The sequence below is a fragment of the Staurois parvus genome, unplaced genomic scaffold (assembly GCF_062004578.1).
Source record: "Staurois parvus isolate SC_StPar_1 unplaced genomic scaffold, SC_StPar_1.0 ptg000014l, whole genome shotgun sequence".
NCBI lineage: Eukaryota > Metazoa > Chordata > Amphibia > Anura > Ranidae > Staurois > Staurois parvus.
The window spans coordinates 491077-511909 of record NW_028317810.1 but is presented as its reverse complement, the minus strand read 5'-3'; the positions used below and the strand labels follow the sequence as shown (position 1 = coordinate 511909).

The following is a 20833-nucleotide window of genomic DNA, read 5'->3' as shown; positions in this document are numbered from 1 at the left end:
TTTGGCCTAAATTTATGACGAAATTTGATTTTTTAATTTTTTTACTGAATATGTTTAATTTTTAATAGCAAAAAGTACAAAATACAGTCTTTTTCTCAAAATTGTCAGTCTTTTTTTTTTATAGTGCAAGAAATAAAAACCGTACAGACGATCAAATACCACCGAAAGAAAGCTGTATTTGTGGGAAAAAATAACGTAAATTTAATTTGAGTGCAGTGTTGCATGACCGTGCAATTGTCTGTTAAAGTAACGCAGGGCCGTATCACAAAAAAAGGGCCTGTTCAGGAAGGGGGGTAAATCCTCTGGAGGGCAATACAGAGCTGCATTATACTGTGCCTTTCTGCTATGTTAGAGTTCAGCTTTAGCCCAGCTTGTTTAAGAAAAATAAGACTGTCATAACGTAGAAATATGTCAATTATAACTCCTATATACATATAGGTACAGTATATCATAGATGAATACAAATGCACGTTATGTGCTGTAAACATTTGTGAAAAACATGCTTTATCTCTGCTAAACACTTTCAAAATCTATAATGATTCTGCTAAGGGTTTAAACAATGTCTTTCTGATGAATCAAAATAGAATGTTAAGTCATTCCACGCACTTGTCAAATCCAGTAACAATGACAAGAAAATGTCATTTTAATCATTAGAAGGAAGGCTCAGTCATTCAGCAACAATATATTATACCAGGACAGTCTGTTCTTGCAGTTCCTTTCAATCGCTCATTTGTATTGTATTCCAACTCTGCAGCCGGGTATGTAGCCTATCTGTGTCTGAGAATGTAATATATCTGGCTTCTTTTAGTCATGTGAGAAGCGGCTGACACATCCTCAGCTGTGTACTGGATGTATCTTTTATCAGTGATCAGAAATGATTATACGAGGGCAAATTAGCCGCAGCGAGGAAAACATTCTCATGGATGTGAAAAATACTGAGCAGAAACAGACCTTATCAAATATATATTGAGGCTTTAGATTGTGCTGCATATCATAAAAACATGAAATCTGGAAATGTATACAGAAACACGTTTCCTACTCGGGTTTTCAACTGTAATCTTATCAATGCTATAGTGCACAACCAGACAAATACTGTTCACAGATTATATTTAGTAACTTCTGGTGGGGTTTTTTTTTTAGCTGAATTCCAGAGAAATAAAAGGATTACCCTTTTGCAGTGAGGATACTCTGATAGAAGGGTTAAATGCTTGTTCTTGCCTAGGGTACCATTAAAGAGCACTATTACTTGCCTTATCCCTCACTCCTGCAGGCTCCTCCTCTCCATGCGACCAGTCCCTTGAAGCTGTTTCTCTTTAGCATTCTGTCTGCTGCTGTCAAGGTCCTACCTTTTCCCTGAGATTATGTTACTCCATGTGCTGGCGTCCATCTTGGATTCTGCTGTGCATGGTGGGAATCCTTTTATGCCTTCAGGTCTCTGTGGTCCATCCCCCAGAGGGGTGTGGCTGATGACATATAAGCCTGTGGCCCGCACATGCTCTTTGCACTTGTGTCTTGTGTCTTTGTGTTGCTATTACTCTGTTCTGACTCTCGTGACTCTCCTGGTATCTGATTCGGCTTGTGACTCGACTATTCTTTGTATTCTCCTTTGATCTGACCCTCTGTTGCTGAACCCGGCTCGTGACCTGTGATTCTCGTCTGCTGTCCTGTACTGTTTTGTCCTGTTGTTGTTGACCCGGCTTGTCTGACTACTCTTTTGTCTCTTCCACCAGCTACACGCCATTGGCGGCGGCCATTACCGCAGCTGAGGTGTCTCGGGGGCCGCGACCTGGTTCCTGGCTGCGTCAAGTACATCCCCACCATCAGGGGCCCTGATGAAGGGCAACCTGGGACTTAGACTCCGCGCCCTGAGGGACTTCGGTCTGTGGGTGGTGGTTGTCGTCAGCCAGTGCGTTACATTGTTAGGCCTGCCTGTCCGTTCCTCGGCCCCTGCCCTGACAGCTGCTCATACGCTAACATTTTCACATGTAATGCAGGACCAGCAGTCCTGCACTGTAAATAAGGATGTTGAGGGCCTGCCCACAACCTGGAGAGAACAGGGCAGCGTTAAGTGCTGGGGTGGGGGGGGAGGGATAAGATAAGTGAAAGAGTTTGTTATCTATTGGATAGGAGGTCTCCTTTAAACATTATTATTAAACTTCAAATCTTCATAATGAAAAATAAATTGCATTGTATTTAGTTTCTGTATAACTGAAAATAACACCCCAAACCTCTGCCCACAAAACTGCATACAGACTTTACCCGTCATGGTGGGCATACCTCCAAGGGGTCTTCAGGGTCTGGGAGCCTTGCAAATCGAGCACAGCCCTGGACCTGTAAAGCACCCTGCAGCTAACCTCACATGTTGAACATCACACCAAATTCAGTGCCCCAAGCAAAATTTACAGGCCAGCCCCACATAGAGAGGTACACACCAATAGTAACCTATCCAGAAACTTTGGGGTAGAGCAATATAACAAGCGGTCAGATGTAGAGAGAAGATCCAGCTGAAAACATTTAAATGGTTTAAAAACTAACAAAAAAAAACTTCTCTGGAGGAGAACAGGTCCATCACCTAAGGCCACTAGCAAAAACTGAAGTCTCATTTTGTGGGCTGGGTTATTTGAACAGGCTTTTGCAAAAATCTTTGCCATCGTCCAATCACCTGATGGTAGAAGCATAAAACTCATGGTCTATGAATACCAGTCTTTTGTTCTGTACTGTACGCTTCAGATACAGGTTTTCTACTTGGTCAGTCTTTCTGGTACCATTAATAAAGCACCCTATCACTTGGCTTCATCAGCCAACCTTCCTGTGATACCCAACCAAAGTGAATTCCAGATAAATACAGAGCAATTAGTAGCGGTCAGTGATGGGAAAATGCTACAAACATGCACTGTGCTGAGGGTGGTACTGTATGCCAATTGCATGTATACATATGACTCAACACACAAAGCTAACATTCCAGGATTGAGAGTATTATTTTTAAAAAGCAATAGTTATAGTGACAGTCCAAAAAATGTCTAAATTACACATGTCTAAAATATGTTTGTACTAACTATAAAATCGAATTCTAAAACTTAAAGGCTGTAATGCTGCTTACAGGAGGACTGAATACTGGCAAACAAAACTATAGACCAGACCTGGGTGTGACCCTTCCTACTACCAAAATGCCTCAGGTTAGTAACATAGAAGTACTTGTGCATGAACATGAGACCATGTCCCTCAATGAACTCCAAGAACAGAAATCCTATATTTTCAACTTGTTCACAAGAACAAGTGATTGCTTACAGTTCAAAGAGCCACCTGAATAACCTTACATCTGAGGCAGCCATCAAAAGAAGTAGAAATGTCCAACTGGTAAAAATTAGAAACGTGAGAATAGAAGACCATATGGCGGCCCTATAAAAAGAGGCCTGATGTCAATATACCAAAGAAGCATTCATAGCCTTGGTGGAGTGAACCTTAACGCTTTTATTTATTCAACGGTCCTCCATTTATAGATCGCTTTTAATGACTGAAAGCTATGGTCCAGTTTCTATAAGTGGAGGAGGGGAAAAGGTAGGCATAATCTTGACAAGTGACTATGATATGTACAGCTTGCATGAACCCCCTGGAGGGATAAGAGAGGCAGAGGACTGAAAGCTGAAAGGGAAGACAGCAGCCACCAATACAAAGGAACTTTTCCCATTCAATGTAAGTACCATACATTGTGCAGATTTCAAACTTAACTAAAAACTTAAAGTGCCTTTTTTTAATTATAATAAAAAATAAATAAAAAAGAGGTTTATACTTACCTGCTCTGTGCAATGCTATTGCACAGGACAGTCCTTTATCCCATCTTCTGGAGTCCCCCATCAATACTGTCTGCTCCTCCTCTGCTGCGTGTGTCCCCATAGCAAGCCCTGTCTTAAGGATGGTGTGTCTGAGCCACCTAAAATTTGTGGAACAAGAAGCCAGGACTCCCTTTCTAGGTCCATCCTAAATTACAAAAAGGAATCTGTGGAACAGGAGCCAAACACAAGGATGGAAGGACAATTTCCTTGTTAAGGTGAAATGCAGAGTTCAGATTAGGAAAGAAGGAAGGAAGGCCTAGGCCTCAACACCACCTTCTCCTTATGCAGGACAAAAATGGTTGCTTGCAAAGTAAATGCTGTAAATCTTGACAAAATTCTTGCAAAATTAAGGTTGCCAGTTCAGGCACACACCTAGCTAAAGTAATCGCTACAAGGAAAACTATCCTGTGGGTCAGAAAAGAGAGGAGAGGAGTATGATAGGCTCAAAGGGAATCTTCTGAAGAACCTAGGGGAAAAGATTCAAAACCCATGGAGGCAGAAGGGATTTTTCCAGGTAACCCCCTGCACAAAACTCTTGATCAGAAAGTGGGAACCCAAAAGGTCTCTGGCACAGAATGTCAAATGCAGAAATCTGGCCTTTGTTGTTACCTAGAGTCAAAATGTCGGTCTAGGCCAAACTGCAGGAAAGAAAGTATCCATCCTACTGTGAAACTGCTTCAACTCACATTAAGCGAAGTACTCCATTGTCCATCATATCCAATGACTGACTTTGTGGGAAGTAGACTTTCTAGCTTTCAGCTTCATAAGAATGACAGACTCATAGTTGCACCTGTCTTTCAATCCTGGACTTCAACAGCCATGCCATTATATTAAAGTCAGAGACCAAAAAACATGGTGGTAAATCAGTCTTTGGGACAGCAGATCCAGATGATCTGGCAGCTGTCAGGTCAGCGTACCACACACTCCTGGGCCAATGAGAACCACCAAAATGCCCTCTATCTCGATCTTGCAAAGCAGATGAGAAAGAGGCTTCAAAGAAAGAAAGAAAGGCGTAGATCAGATTATACTGATTCCACTGAGCTGCTTGTATATCCACTAGCTGCAGCTTACATTAGCCGAACACGGCATCTGGACATAAATCTATCCAGTTTGTTGTTGAATCTGAAGGCAAGGAGATTCACATGCAGTGCCCAGACCTATAACACAAGCTTTAGAACACCTCTGGGTGTAGATACCCCTCTCCTGAGTTTAAAACACTGCTGGCTGAGACAGGTTTTGCTCTACCTCTACTGCAGTGAGATTTCTTATTCCTCCCTGATGACTGATGTATACAGTGGGGATCGAAAGTTTGGGCACCCCAGCTAAAAATTTGTATTAATGTGCATAAAGAGGCCAAGGAAAGATGGAAAAATCTCCAAAAGGCATCAAATTACAGATTAGACATTCTTATAATATGTCAACAAATGTTAGATTTTATTTCCATCATTTACACTTTCAAAATAACAGAAAACAAAAAAATGGCGTCTGCAAAAGTTTGGGCACCCTGCAAAGTTAATATCTTGTACTGCCCCCTTTGGCAAGTATCACAGCTTGTAAATGCTTTTTGTAGCCAGCCAAGAGTCTTTCAATTCTTGTTTGAGGTATCTTTGCCCATTCTTCCTTACAAAAGTCTTCCAGTTCTTTGAGATTTCTGGGCTGTCTGTCACGCACTGCTCTTTTAAGGTCTATCCATAGATTTTCAATTATGTTGAGGTCAGGAGATTGTGAAGGCCATGGCAAAACCTTCAGTTTACACCTCTTGATGTAATCCCCCGTGGATTTCGAGGTGTGTTTAGGATCATTATCCATTTGTAGAAGCCATCCTCTCTTTAACTTCAGCTTTTTCACAGATGGCATCAAGTTACCATCCAAAATTTGCTGAAATTTTATTGAATCCATTTTTTCTTCTACTCGTGAGATGTTCCCTGTGCCACTGGCTGCAACACAACCCCAAAGCATGATTGATCCAACCCCATGCTTAACAGTTGGACAGAGGTTCTTTTCATTAAATTCTGTGCCCCTTCTTTTCCAAACGTACCTTTGCTCATTCCGGCCAAAAAGTTCAATTTTAACCTCATCGGTCCACAGAACTTGTTTCCAAAATGCATCAGGCTTGTCTATATGTTCATTTGCAACGTTCAAACAATGATTTTTGTGGTGAGGACATAGAAGAGGTTTTCTTCTGATGACTCTTCCATGAAGACCATATTTGTACAAGTATCTCTTTATAGTGGAATAGTGTACCACAACTCCAGTGTCTGCCAGATCTTTCTGGAGGGATCGTGCAGTCAAACGTGGGTTTTGAATTGTTTTTCTCACAATCCTGCGAGCTGTTCTGTCTGATATTTTTCTTGGTCTTCCAGATCTTGCTTTAACGTCCACTGTTCCTGATGACTGCCATTTCTTAATTACATTCCGAACAGAGGATATTGACATCTGAAAACGCTTTGCTATCTTCTTATAGCCTTCTCCAGCTTTGTGAGCATCAACTATTTTCAGTTTCAGTTTTCTAGACAACTGCTTAGAAGAACCCATGGTGCTGATTGTTGGGGCAAGGTCAGATGAGTCTGGGCATTTAAAACCTTTGAGATTGACATCACCAGGTCTTCCCAGACGATGATTGAGAACAATCCATGACACTGGCAGGTCTCAGCTTTGCAAAGGGGGCAGTGCATGCTATAAATTCTGCAGGGTGCCCAAACTTTTGCAGACGCCATTTTTTGTTTTCTGTTATTTTGAAAGTGTAAATGATGGAAATAAAATCTAACTTTTGTTGACATATTATAAGAATGTCTAATCTGTAATTTGATGCCTTTTAGAGATTTCTCCATCTTTCCTTGGCTTCTTTATGCACATTAATACAACTTTTTAGCTGGGGTGCCCAAACTTTCGATCCCCACTGTACCACTACCATTGTCTGACTGGAACTAGATTGGATTTTCGTTTAACAGGCTGATCCAACAGGGACAGCCAAATCACTCAAAGCCCCAAGATGGGGAAACGTATTCCTCTGCATTGACAGAGAGTCTAAGACTCCCCCCAAGCCTGGCAGGCTGGTGTCCATCATCAGGATCTCCCAGAATATGGGAACAAAAAAGTTACATCACATTACTTCTGAAAGCCACCAAGACAGAGACAGCTTGGTCCTTGATGTTAAATGAATCCGTTTGTTTAGAGACAAAATTGATTGAGTTACCCTCAAGTAGGGGTGTATCTTCATGCTGAGTAGGGCTTCTGGATGGACTCTTTGAATACCATGTCTAGCAGTTGGTCAGAGAACCAAGCTTAGAGGGTCTCCGAGTTGAGACATCAAAGACATAGTAAAACGGTGGGGTATGTACAAGAAAAGACATCCTCTACCCGTACAACAGTTGCCTTGTTAAGGTGAGGAATTGTCAGAACCACAGTAGAGAAGGCTTCCTTTGTGTCAGGAATGGACTGGCCAGCAATGGTGGGACTCACCTGCCTTTTGATCTGCAGTACCAGGGCTGGCCAGCGGGTGCTCCCAGCAATCAGAGACTCAACCTTTCAGCCAGCTAACACCTGGAACTGATGATACTGGTGTATTTAAGGGATGGCCAGACTTGCAGACTCTGCCTTGGTGTTGTGTTTGTCCTGGGCCCTGTATCTGTCCTGCATCCTGTTTCTGTTCCTTTGCTACCTGTTCTGATCCCTGGCTTGTGACCCTGACCATCCCTCTGCCTGACCCTCTGTACTACGCTGCTTGCTACCTGTTCTGATCCCTGGCTTGTGACCCTGACCATCCCTCTGCCTGACCCTCTGTACTACGCTGCTTGCTACCTGCTGAACCTGGCCTGTGACCCCGACCATTCTCCGCTTGCTCCCCCTGTACCTACCTGCCCAATTGATATTGACTCGGCCTGCCTGACGACGCTTGCTTGTATGTACTGTTATCTGTGGGTGGTTGGTTGGGTTTGTTTGCACTGTATTATGTTTAGTATTGCACTGCGTTTATGTTTGTATTGTTAGTGTTAATAAATTACATTGTTAATCACATATCTGAAGTCTGCGTTTCCCTGCTTCAGTCACACACCTCTGGTCATACCTGGGAGCCCTGACATTACACCAAGGCCAATCCTGACCAGAAGTGGCTGCACAGGGAAGCCATCTTGGCTTGTTGATGGGAAGGATGGATCTGGATGAGGTTGCGTATTTATATCTGCTAGTGTTTGATGACAGGGAGTATGCTTATCAAACTCTGAAGGAGTATCCCCGGGATGAACTGCTAGAATGTATACGGCTCGCTCATGTTCTAGTAGATCAGGGCACAGAGTTCTCTGAGGTGCAGCCTTTGATTGAGGTTTGTGCAGAGTTGGTTTCATCTGGTACCCCCGAATGCAGGGATGAATTTTTGCCACCATTTAGTGCAGACCAGGTAGAGTCCCTGGTGTGGTTATTAGAGGATGATGTGGGTTACTTTCTGGAGCGTTATTCCACATGTTCACCACAGACACTAAGAGATTGTATAAACGCAGTGCAGTCATTGACCAGACAGGCTTTGTGTAAGCTCAGCTTTGTTCAATCCATACTGCAGACATGGACAGACTTGTTGCACCCAGCCTCAGTCAGCTTACAAAAACCCAGTCCTGCTTCTAACTCTACTCCTGTATTCCCAACAGCTCCTCCAGTTACAGCCCAGTATACTTGGCTATCTACCGCATGTCAGTACCCTGTTCCCACTCGCTGCACCTATCCTGCCTTTAACCCTGTAAAAAAGCCCTCTGTAGCAACTGCTCCCTCTCCTGTTCCATCCTCCAGTTCTTCTCTGTCTCCAGCTGCTCCATTCGTTTGCAGACCTGCGTTTACTTGCAGTGCTCCAGTAGTTAAAACCAGAAAAAAGCGAAAATTCTTTCCAACCAATACCATCCTGCCAGTATCCAAACCGGTGAGCCTGCCTTCCGTGGTTCAGCCTGAAGCCTCTACTCAGCCTGAAGCCTCTACTCAGCCTGAAGCCTCTACTCGGCCTGATGCCTGTACTCGGCCTGATGCCTGTACGCAGCCTGATGCCTGTACGCAGCCTGATGCCTCTCTTCAGCCTGATGCCGGTACGCAGCCTGATGCCTCTCTTCAGCCTGATGCCTGTATGCAGCCTGATGCCTCTCTTCGGCCTGATGCCTCTACTCGGCCTGAAGCCTCTACTCGGCCTGATGCCTCTACTCGGCCTGAAGCCTCTACTCGGCCTGATGCCTCTACTCGGCCTGATGCCTCTACTCGGCCTGATGCCTCTACTCGGCCTGATGCCTCTACTCGGCCTGAAGCCTCTACTCGGCCTGATGCCTCTACTCGGCCTGAAGCCTCTACTCGGCCTGATGCCTCTACTCGGCCTGAAGCCTCTACTCGGCCTGATGCCTCTACTCGGCCTGAAGCCTCTACTCGGCCTGAAGCCTCTACTCAGCCGGACGCCGGCATTCAGCCTGATGCCTCTACCCAGCATGATGAACTGATCCAGCCTGACGATCCTATTAGGCCAGTTGACTCGATGCCCGCTGTTGATCCAGATGATCCGGTACCTGATCCGGTGCCCGCTGTCGTGCCAATTGACTCAGAGCCCGCTGTCGTACCTGGTGACTCGGTGCCCACTGCCTTGCCAGATGACGCGGTGCCCGCTGGCGAGCCAAATGACCTGATGCCTGGTGACCCAGTGCCCGCTGTCATACCTGGTGACCCGATGCCCGCTGTCGAGCCAGACGATCCAATGCCTGGTGACCCGGTGCCCACTGCCTTGCCAGATGACGCGGTGCCCGCTGGCAAGCCAAATGACCTGATGCATGGTGACCCAGTGCCCGCTGTCATACCTGGTGACCCGATGCCTGCTGTCGAGCCAGACAATCCGGTACCTGATGACCCGGTGCCCACTGTCATGCCAGTTGACTCGGAACCCACTGCCTTGCCAGATGACGCGGTGCTCGCTGTCAAGCCAAATGACTTGATGCCTGGTGACCCGATGCCCGCTGTCCAGTCAGACGATCCAATGTCTGACCCAGTGCCCGCGGTCATACCAGTTGACTCGGAGCCCACTGCCTTGCCAGATGACGCGGTGCCCGCGGTCGAGCCAAATGACCTGATGCCTGGTGACCCGATGCCCGCTGTCCAGCCAGACGATCCAATGTCTGACCCAGTGCCCGCGGTCATACCAGTTGACTCGGAGCCCACTGCCTTGCCAGTTGACTCGGAGCCCACTGTCGTGCCTGGTGACTCGGTGCCCGCTGCTCCGCCTGGGGGCCCGAGACCTGTCGCTCCGCCTGGGGGTCCAGCGCCCGCCGCTCCACCTGGGGGTCCGGCGCCCGCCGCCCCGCCTGGGGGCCCGAGACCTGTCACTCCGCCTGAGGGCCCGAGACCTGTCGCACCGCCTGGGGGTCCGGCGCCCGCCGCTCCGCCTGAGGGCCCGAGACCTGTCGCTCCACCTGGGGGTCCGGCGCCCACCGCTCCGCCTGAGGGCCCGAGACCTGTCGCTCCACCTGGGGGTCCGGCGCCCGCCGCTCCGCCTGAGGGCCCGAGACCTGTTGCTCCGCCTGGGGGTCCGGCGCCCGCCGCTCCGCCTGAGGGCCCGAGACCTGTCGCTCCGCCTGGGGGTCCGGCGCCCGCCGCTCCGCCTGAGGGCCCGAGACCTGTTGCTCCGCCTGAGGGCCCGAGGCCTGTAGTTCCGCCTGGGGGTCCGGCGCCCGCCGCCCCGCCTGGGGGCCCGATGCCTGTCGCCCCGCCTGGGGGCCCGATGCCTGTCACCCCGCCTGGGGGTCCGATGCCTGTCGCCCCGCCTGGGGGCCCGAGGCCTGTCGCTCCATCTGGGGGTCCGGCACCCGCCGCTCCGCCTGAGGGCCCGAGACCTGTAGTTCCGCCTGGGGGCCCGATGCCTGTCGCCCCGCCTGGTACCTGTTCTGATCCCTGGCTTGTGACCCTGACCATCCCTCTGCCTGACCCTCTGTACTACGCTGCTTGCTACCTGTTCTGATCCCTGGCTTGTGACCCTGACCATCCCTCTGCCTGACCCTCTGTACTACGCTGCTTGCTACCTGCTGAACCTGGCCTGTGACCCCGACCATTCTCCGCTTGCTCCCCCTGTACCTACCTGCCCAATTGATATTGACTCGGCCTGCCTGACGACGCTTGCTTGTATGTACTGTTATCTGTGGGTGGTTGGTTGGGTTTGTTTGCACTGTATTATGTTTAGTATTGCACTGCGTTTATGTTTGTATTGTTAGTGTTAATAAATTACATTGTTAATCACATATCTGAAGTCTGCGTTTCCCTGCTTCAGTCACACACCTCTGGTCATACCTGGGAGCCCTGACACTTTGTGACACACCCCTCACTAAACAGGTAGAAAGAAAACAAACATTTGGGAGAAGCAAAAATCTGATTAGGCAGCTTCCAGTCCTCATATAGAAGCAACTAAAAAAGTAGGTGTGAAAGGAATGTTTTTGAAACCTTAGCCTGACAGGCTGATCCTCCAGCTACAGCGTGGTACACGCTGCATCAAAGAGGACTGAAATGGTCTCCTGAAAAAAACAAGTCAGAGCAGCAGAATATGACTCTTCATGAGAAATCTCAATAGTCAGAGACTTGAGCAACTAAGAAATGGAGTCTTCATGACACAAGTTTTGGATGCAGCCGTAGGCGGATCATTTACTTGGTCTTCATTGGGGTGCATAGTAGCACATTTGCAGCTTCTTCAAACAGAGTCAGAGATCACCTGAGTAATCTGGGATATAAATCCTGCAATAGCCAGAAGGACTATGACAAGGAGGTATAGATTATTCTTCCATCAGAGGACAGCAGAATTCCAAACTATGGGTATCACAACTATCTGTGGGTGTACTGTAAAAACACTCCAATCCCAAGACTTGACAGTTTGCTGAGGCAAACAGCAGACTGTCCTTCCTGAGTTTTTGCAAATTATTTTGAATTGTTGAACAACTACAATCTCTGTTTCTCTGTTTTTAGACAGCATATTTTTTTTTTGTTTGTCTAGCTAGTAAGTGTGCTAGGAAATTCTTTTTGATTTATATGTTCTGCGCAAAGCTCTTCCACCGCTACAAATTGGAGTGGTTGCCATTTTCTTTTAGTCTGCTCAACACTGTTTTAATATTAGGTAAAAATGCAACTAACAAAGCCAAAAATGAAAGGCTACCCACAGCCACCAACCAGGTGTTATATTTCATCTTCTAATGCCCTACGTAGGAATAACAGCTGGAATTTAACCAATTGATATAGTTTATACCACTTTTGTCAGACTTTTAGAAGTCAAACACAGACACAGAGGAAGCTAGCGGGCCCCTGGGCCAGAGGGAAGTAGAAGAGTGACTGGTGATCAGTATTTGGAAACAGAAGAGGGTTGCAGCTTTAATTGTAGGCTAGTGAGAATGCAATAAAAACCACAGCACTATGAACTGGTAAAAAAGTCTTACGCTGGGCACAGATGGATCAAAAAACGGCCGGTTCAGGATTGAACAGATTTTGATTCAAGAAGCCCACTCAAGAAAAGTAGTTTTAAGGGTCGGCTTCTCTTTAACAGGAATGTAGGAAAATTACCATTAGATCAGCACATGCAGCTAATCAACTACAGTGCTGATCAGTGTATTCTGACAGGTGGAGGAGTCCCCACTGTCAGAATACAATAGCACAGTGGTAAGGATTCCCCTATCCACTTTGCTTGTGTCAATGGTAGAATCAGTTTTGCTTTTTTTTTGTGTTATCAGCTCACTGACTGATCAAAAAAATGATGATTAATGTATGGCCAGCCTTGCAAGCTCATTGTCATTTAATATGTTCCGTTTAATATGCGAGACAAGATAACATACATCTGTTGCATTAGCACAAACACTAACAGCTGTGATCATACATGAACCCTATATGATATATTTTTTTGCAAGGCCATACTGTTTTTTAAGAACTTACAAAATGCATTCTGTCCAATATTGCTCTAAAATTTCTGGTAGGCCACAATGTTAACTAAAAGGTTAAAATAAACGCATCACTTGTGTCTGTAAGAAGAACTAAGTGAGGAGGAGTATTTTATGGCCATAGTCTAATTCATAACGTTCGTGGGCACTTGGGAATACACAGCTCTCTTTTCAAACCAAGATAATCAGGCTTCACTTATTCAGACTTTGCATAGAGCTCATCCAGTTTGCATGTTTCCAAGGGAACCGATGCAGAATCTGCGATATTAAGTCTCAAAAGTATTCATAATTAACCCCAAAAGCCATGTAGCATTACAGGGGCAACGTCGACACTACAATTCATAGAAATATGGGCAACTGTAATGTATGCATACCAACATTTTTTAACTCTGATATTCCATTACAGTTGTATTGTCATCATTACCATTGTCCTTGCTGTTGCACCAAATATGAACACAAGCAGAGTTACAACCTTAAGATTAATGCTGATCTGAATCACACATGGCGTCCCTACATCTGGCCATACATTATACAATTTTCTTATTCAATTTCCTTTAGATTTACCTTCAACTATGTAGTCCACAGGCCTGTCTGATTGCATACAAATTTAAACTAGGTTTGACCTCGTATTATGTGGTTTTTGGTAAATCTAAAGGAAATTTTTTCAGAGAAAATAGTATAATGTATGGCCAGAGTTAGTCACGCTTTTGATAAGATATCTCTACCAGAGCACCTGGATCTGAACCATAGCTAAAATGCTACATTTAGTAACCAGAGTTCTCCTTTCAGTTTTGGCCATCTTCAGAAATTAAACATAATTTCCGATTGTTGCTATAGTTTATTGCTGTATTTTCTTATTTCTAGGTAAAAAAAACGTTCCTAAGGGACCTGTACCATCAATGCACATCCATAGGACATCCATAATTTACAATATTTAACAGGGCTCCAATCCCCAGAACACTAACTTCCTCACTTGCTGCCTTTCTCTGCTTTAGGTTAACATGGTGGTTCTAACTGAAATTAAATGGTTTTCTCAGGTCTAGCCTGCAGCAAAGCATTCATAATTAACCCCAAAAGCCTCCAATGCTGCAACAAGCTATGGCTTTTAATTACAGCAGCTAAAGCTCCAAATAGTGATTACAAATACTAGGCAAAACTTCTGTCCTATACTCTCTGTTTAAAAAAAAGACAATATAACTAGAAAAGCTACAATATCTGGGGAAATTGTGTGAAGTGTTCTTGCCCCCACCAGTAGTCTACAACTGGAGTGGGCGGAGTAACTGGGTGGAGTGGCTTAAGTAACTGTTGTGTGGTTGGAGTGGCTGCAGTAACTGTGAAAAGGTTGGACTGAGCAGAGTAACTTTATGGAGTGGGCAGAGTAACTGTGGAGTGTTTGGAGTGAGTAAAGATAGTAAACATTACACTAACCAATTGATTGATCAAATTTAAAAAGCGCACATGGCAAGCTTGATAGAGTGAGAAATGCATTTCAACTTTTAATTATTTATATAGCACATTTAATTGCAATGTTGTTGCCCAAAGTGCTTAACAGTTACATTAAAACATACATTTATAAAAACATTAGCAGCATTATCACCTCAAATACTCTCTACTGTAGAAAACTTATTTCCAAACCTTTAACCAGAAGCCGGCCAAACTGTCACCAATTCAAAATTAGATTTCAAATAGGGCAGAGAAGAGTGGTTAAAAACAAACTGCTCCAAATTGCTCACTTCACTGGCGTCTTCAAATGGTCGTAGTTTTAAAAACTATAAATCCTACAGTGAAGAGCTTTATATTGTGAGAATCACAAGACCCAGACCTACATTTTGATGCATAGTATGTCTCTGAAATATTGAAAATGAAGGCACAGTCGCAGTTTAGAAATTGCCTTTCAAATTTGAGGTGGCTAGAGTGCAATTTCAATGAATGTCAATGGGCGGCGTGAGTTGCAAACAAATGGTCATATTGTGAAAACTATCAGGACTATGGCTTAGCCGTGGACATTTTTAGTGGCAGCAGGGATAGCTGAAAGTTTTGATATAAGATTTGTGTAGGTGGGCTTGAAAATGAGAGAGTGATGGCAGTTTAGAAATCATGTCCTGATTTTTCAGCTCCCACTCTAGTTTTGAACATTCCGCCATTCATTCCTATGGGACCATTTTCACCACAAAAACGCTGATATTTCATGAACCATTGGTCGAAACGTTCCACAAAGTAATAGCACACCAATTGGGAACAATCCGCACGTTTCGTTATATTACTGTCTATGTAGTGTAAAAACTGTGGGAGGAGTTAGGGTGGTAAATTTGGCTATAATAATAAGAATATACTGTATATGTGAGATAACAGTAAGTGGACTTGCCATGCAAGAACACTTATCTACATGATTAGCAAATCTATAAAAGATCCGCATATTAGGCATAAGTAGCTGCTTTACAGTTCACTAGATTAAATTCCACAGAAATCTTGAAACTGACAGTCCTAAACTTTACGGGGATTAGCTAGGCTATACATTAAAGTGGAACTTTACCCATAACAACTTGATAAAAAAATAATGTTCTTTAGCAGGAAACATACATTCCACAAAAATAATTATGCTACCAAAATCAGTGTGTGCTGTAAATTGTCTCCAGCATTGTGCCATTTTGCTAAAGCCCAGAGCCCCTGAGCAGCATTAAATCTTTAGGGTTTCAGTAGACTGGCCTCTACAAATTCAGCACAGTGCCTAAAAATACGACAGGGGGTCAATTTGAGGATGAGAGCCTGCAGCCTGTGACCATGTTGTATATTATACCCTAAATATGGCAGTCTGTTCTTTTAAAGCATTTGTAATGGCAAAGACCTAAATTTACTCCAAAACTTCACTCTCTTATCAAAGCATGTCTCAGCAATGATTATTTTGTTTAACTTGTTCGTGTAACAAAAATAAGTTTTTTATGACTCCCTGTTATGTCATCACCAGGCTTGTAAACTTTTTTCAGAGAAAAAGGGATCAGCAGGGTGCTCTAGCTCTGTCCCTATTGAGAAGGGTAAGCCCCCTGAACTACATCTCCCAAGAGCTCTCTCTCTACACAAGAAGGCTCTTGGGAGTCAAGACAACAGAATTGTTTTGCTGGGAAAGAAATCAATGCATATGGCGAAGGACAAAGAGGAGCAGGGACAGATGGAATACTGAAGCCTATCAGGAAGCGCTTCTAATGCTTAAAACACTGCTTGGGATTTCAGTGCAGCAGTAGCAGTCTTAGGAGTTCTCTTTTTCTGTAACTACAGAATTTTAAAGGGAGAAAATATGCATGTATTGCAGAGATGTAATGCATATTTGTATTTATTTAGTCCATACATTTACAATGCCAGCTAACAATTGCTGGACCATGGCTGCTTATGCAAAATCAGATAGGACTTAAAGTGGATCTAAAGGCTGAAGGTTTTTTACCTTCATGCATTCTATGAATGCAGGTAAAAAAAACCTTCAGTGTGCAGCTCCCCCCCCCCATCAGTCCCCCCTCCCCCCATACCTACTTGAGTCCAATCTGCATTCAGCACTGTGTACAGGAGCATAGGCTTCTACTGCCGTCAATAATACCCAGTGAGGAGGGAAAGGGCTGAACTGCACAATGTGTGTCTTTGAAACAAACAAAGGTGGCTATGGAGCGAGCACGCACAAGTGCCCCCAGAGCAATCATCTTGCTCTGGAGGCACTCAGCAAAGGTGCAGGGCCAGGAGCACCGGCGGGGAGCCAAGAAAAAGAGGATTGGGGCTGCTCTGTGTAAAACCATTACCACAGCAGGTAAGTATGACATGTTTGTTATTTTAAACAAATGTACGCCTTTAGTATTGCTTTAAACCACTGTGCACAGAATTACCTCAACCAACTTGACAACATTTGGATGGTCCAGCTTCTTCAGAATAGCTATTTCCTGGTAAACTCTCTCGATGGGACCTTTGATCTGAGAGCCATCATTGGCTGTTTTTGCTCCTCGGGGAGGTGGGCGACCTGCAAAGGTGAGGTTTAAGAAAAGAAAGATGTAAAATGCATTTCCTAATTGTCTGATAGATACACTCTAATCAAAACTGAAAATTAAATCTAGATACGCATATGGGAAACACAGCCTACCGGCTCAGGGATGAATTATTTTTTTCATGCATAGTAAAGTATGCAAGCCCACCCTACTGAGTTATCAGTCATGGTGATCTGGAAATACCTTTCACTTACCTGGTTGTAATGCACAAGAAATATTCTCAAACTCTCCAACTGCTTCATATATCGCAGAGTCTCAGTCGCCATTCACAATCAGATAAGCCCTGGAAGTGTGAATGTGGCTGGTGACACAGCAAGCAGTCAGAGAGGAGGCTGCACTGCGCAGGCTTCAGAAAACACACCCATCCCCCACAGGAAGAGCTGTGTAAATTCTAGCTGTAGTGGATTTTACAAAAAAAATTTAGTGAAATGTCTGGCTTTACCACAGTTTCTTGGATTGCATTAGCAGTTCACTGATTGGCTTCAATTACTGCCTTGAGTTATTGTTTATATATTATCAGGCCACCGGTTTAATCATTTAAAAGTTAGAACTTGATATAACAGGGGGGATTTTTTTTGTTCATAGTAACCAATCAGCTACTATTCTTAGCTCATACAATTAAGCTTTGAATTTGAAAGAAAGAAGCTGATTGGATACCATGCACCGCTGCACCCGATTCTGGCTCCTCCAGTCTTAGTCAATTCCACTCAATTAATATCAATATGAAAATAATATCTGCACACCCACATGGAAGAAAAATATATTTGAAATATTTTTTAAAAATATCCTTCCCAAATATATTGACATATTGATGATATATTTGAAATGCTACAATTTTGGCCATATTAAAAAAAAAATATATATATATATATATATATATATATATATATATATCTCATGTTGAAAAGCGGTTTTATTACAAAATATATGAAAAATATTTTTAAAAATACATTTCAAATATACTGTATGTCTTTAAAAATACAAATCTACATTTTTGGAATGCATTTACAAATATATGTAAAATATATGTTATAATTACTTTTTTATATGTTAAAAAAAATCTGAAGAATATATTTTAAAGTTATAGTTTTAAACATATTTTTTTTAAATGCATTCTTCAGATTTTTAAAGACATACAGTATATTTGAAATGTATCTTTAAAAATATTTTTCATATATTTTGTAATAAAAATGCATTTCAACATGCAGTATATACAGTGGGGATCGAAAGTTTGGGCACCCCAGCTAAAAATTTGTATTAATGTGCATAAAGAAGCCAAGGAAAGATGGAAAAATCTCCAAAAGGCATCAAATTACAGATTAGACATTCTTATAATATGTCAACAAAAGTTAGATTTTATTTCCATCATTTACACTTTCAAAATAACAGAAAACAAAAAAATGGCGGCTGCAAAAGTTTGGGCACCCTGCAGAGTTAATATCTTGTACTGCCCCCTTTGGCAAGTATCACAGCTTGTAAACGCTTTTTGTAGCCAGCCAAGAGTCTTTCAATTCTTGTTTGAGGTATCTTTGCCCATTCTTCCTTACAAAAGTCTTCCAGTTCTTTGAGATTTCTGGGCTGTCTGTCACGCACTGCTCTTTTAAGGTCTATCCATAGATTTTCAATTATGTTGAGGTCAGGAGATTGTGAAGGCCATGGCAAAACCTTCAGTTTACGCCTCTTGATGTAATCCCCCGTGGATTTCGAGGTGTGTTTAGGATCATTATCCATTTGTAGAAGCCATCCTCTCTTTAACTTCAGCTTTTTCACAGATGGCATCAAGTTACCATCCAAAATTTGCTGAAATTTTATTGAATCCATTTTTCCTTCTACTCGTGAGATGTTCCCTGTGCCACTGGCTGCAACACAACCCCAAAGCATGATTGATCCAACCCCATGCTTAACAGTTGGACAGAGGTTCTTTTCATTAAATTCTGTGCCCCTTCTTCTCTAAACGTACCTTTGCTCATTCCGGCCAAAAAGTTAAATTTTAACCTCATCGGTCCACAGAACTTGTTTCCAAAATGCATCAGGCTTGTCTATATGTTCATTTGCAAAGTTCAAATGATGATTTTTGTGGTGAGGACGTAGAAGAGGTTTTCTTCTGATGACTCTTCCATGAAGACCATATTTGTACAAGTATCTCTTTATAGTGGAATAGTGTACCACAACTCCAGTGTCTGCCAGATCTTTCTGGAGGGATCGTGCAGTCAAACGCGGGTGCATAATGTGCATAATGTGCATAAAGAAGCCAAGGAAAGATGGAAAAATCTCCAAAAGGCATCAAATTACAGATTATTCTTATAATTCTTATAATATGTCAACAAAAGTTAGATTTTATTTCTATCATTTACACTTTCAAAATAACAGAAAACAAAAAAATGGTGTCTGCAAAAGTTTGGGCCCCCTGCAGAATTTATATCATGCACTGCCCCCTTTGCCAAGCTGAGACCTGCCAGTGTCATGAATTGTTCTCAATCATCATCTGGGAAGACCAGGTGATGTCATTCTCAAAGGTTTTAAATGCCCAGACTCATCTGACCTTGCCCCAACAATCAGCACCATGGGTTCTTCTAAGCAGTTGTCTAGAAAACTGAAACTCAAAATAGTTGACGCTCACAAAGCTGGAGAAGGCTATAAGAAGATAGCAAAGCGTTTTCAGATGTCAATATCCTCTGTTCGGAATGTAATTAAGAAATGGCAGTCATCAGGAACAGTGGAAGTTAAAGCAAGATCTGGAAGACCAAGAAAAATATCAGACAGAACAGCTCGCAGGATTGTGAGAAAAACAATTCAAAACCCACGTTTGACTGCACGATCCCTCCAGAAAGATCTGGCAGACACTGGAGTTGTGGTACACTATTCCACTATAAAGAGATACTTGTACAAATATGGTCTTCATGGAAGAGTCATCAGAAGAAAACCTCTTCTACGTCCTCACCACAAAAATCATCGTTTGAACTTTGCAAATGAACATATAGACAAGCCTGATGCATTTTGGAAACAAGTTCTGTGGACCGATGAGGTTAAAATTTAACTTTTTGGCCGGAATGAGCAAAGGTACGCTTGGAGAAGAAGGGGCACAGAATTTAATGAAAAGAACCTCTGTCCAACTGTTAAGCATGGGGTTGGATCAATCATGCTTTGGGGTTGTGTTGCAGCCAGTGGCACAGGGAACATCTCACGAGTAGAAGGAAAAATGGATTCAATAAAATTTCAGCAAATTTTGGATGGTAACTTGATGCCATCTGTGAAAAAGCTGAAGTTAAAGAGAGGATGGCTTCTACAAATGGATAATGATCCTAAACACACCTCGAAATCCACGGGGGATTACATCAAGAGGCGTTAAACTGAAGGTTTTGCCATGGCCTTCACAATCTCCTGACCTCAACATAATTGAAAATCTATGGATAGACCTTAAAAGAGCAGTGCGTGACAGACAGCCCAGAAATCTCAAAGAACTGGAAGACTTTTGTAAGGAAGAATGGGCAAAGATACCTCAAACAAGAATTGGAAGACTCTTGGCTGGCTACAAAAAGTGTTTACAAGCTGTGATACTTGCCAAAGGGGGCAGTACAAGATATTAACTCTGCAGGGTGCCCAAACTTTTGCAGACGCCATTTTTTTGTTTTCTGTTATTGTGAAAGTGTAAATGATGGAAATAAAATCTAACTTTTGTTGACATATTATAAGAATGTCTAATCTGTAATTTGATGCCTTTTGGAGATTTTTCCATCTTTCCTTGGCTTCTTTATGCACATTATTACAAATTTTTAGCTGGGGTGCCCAAACTTTCGATCCCCACTGTATATATATATATATATATATATATATATATATATAATATTTATCGATTGAAATATATTAAATATGGCCCAAATTGTAGCATTTCAAATATATGTCAATATATTTGGGAAGAATATTTTTAAAATATATTTCAAATATATTTTTCTTCCATGTGGGCATCTTTAAAGCTTTGGCACCTTTGGGGAGCTGGGGGGGGGGGAACGGGTACCCGAATTTGACAGGTACCCGCTTGTGATCACCTAGGCAAACG

At 43.2% G+C, this 20833-nt stretch overlaps 1 protein-coding gene across 2 annotated transcripts in view; it reads right to left on the bottom strand.

The window, feature by feature from the left end:
• CAMKK2 (calcium/calmodulin dependent protein kinase kinase 2) overlaps positions 1–20833 on the bottom strand; it is a 180863-nt gene that overhangs the window by 77919 nt on the left and 82111 nt on the right. For both annotated transcript variants that reach the window (XM_089676527.1, XM_089676534.1), the window contains exon 6: positions 16621–16751. In XM_089676527.1, the coding sequence (XP_089532653.1) occupies positions 16621–16751 (131 nt within the window). The remainder of the gene's footprint in view (positions 1–16620; positions 16752–20833) is intronic.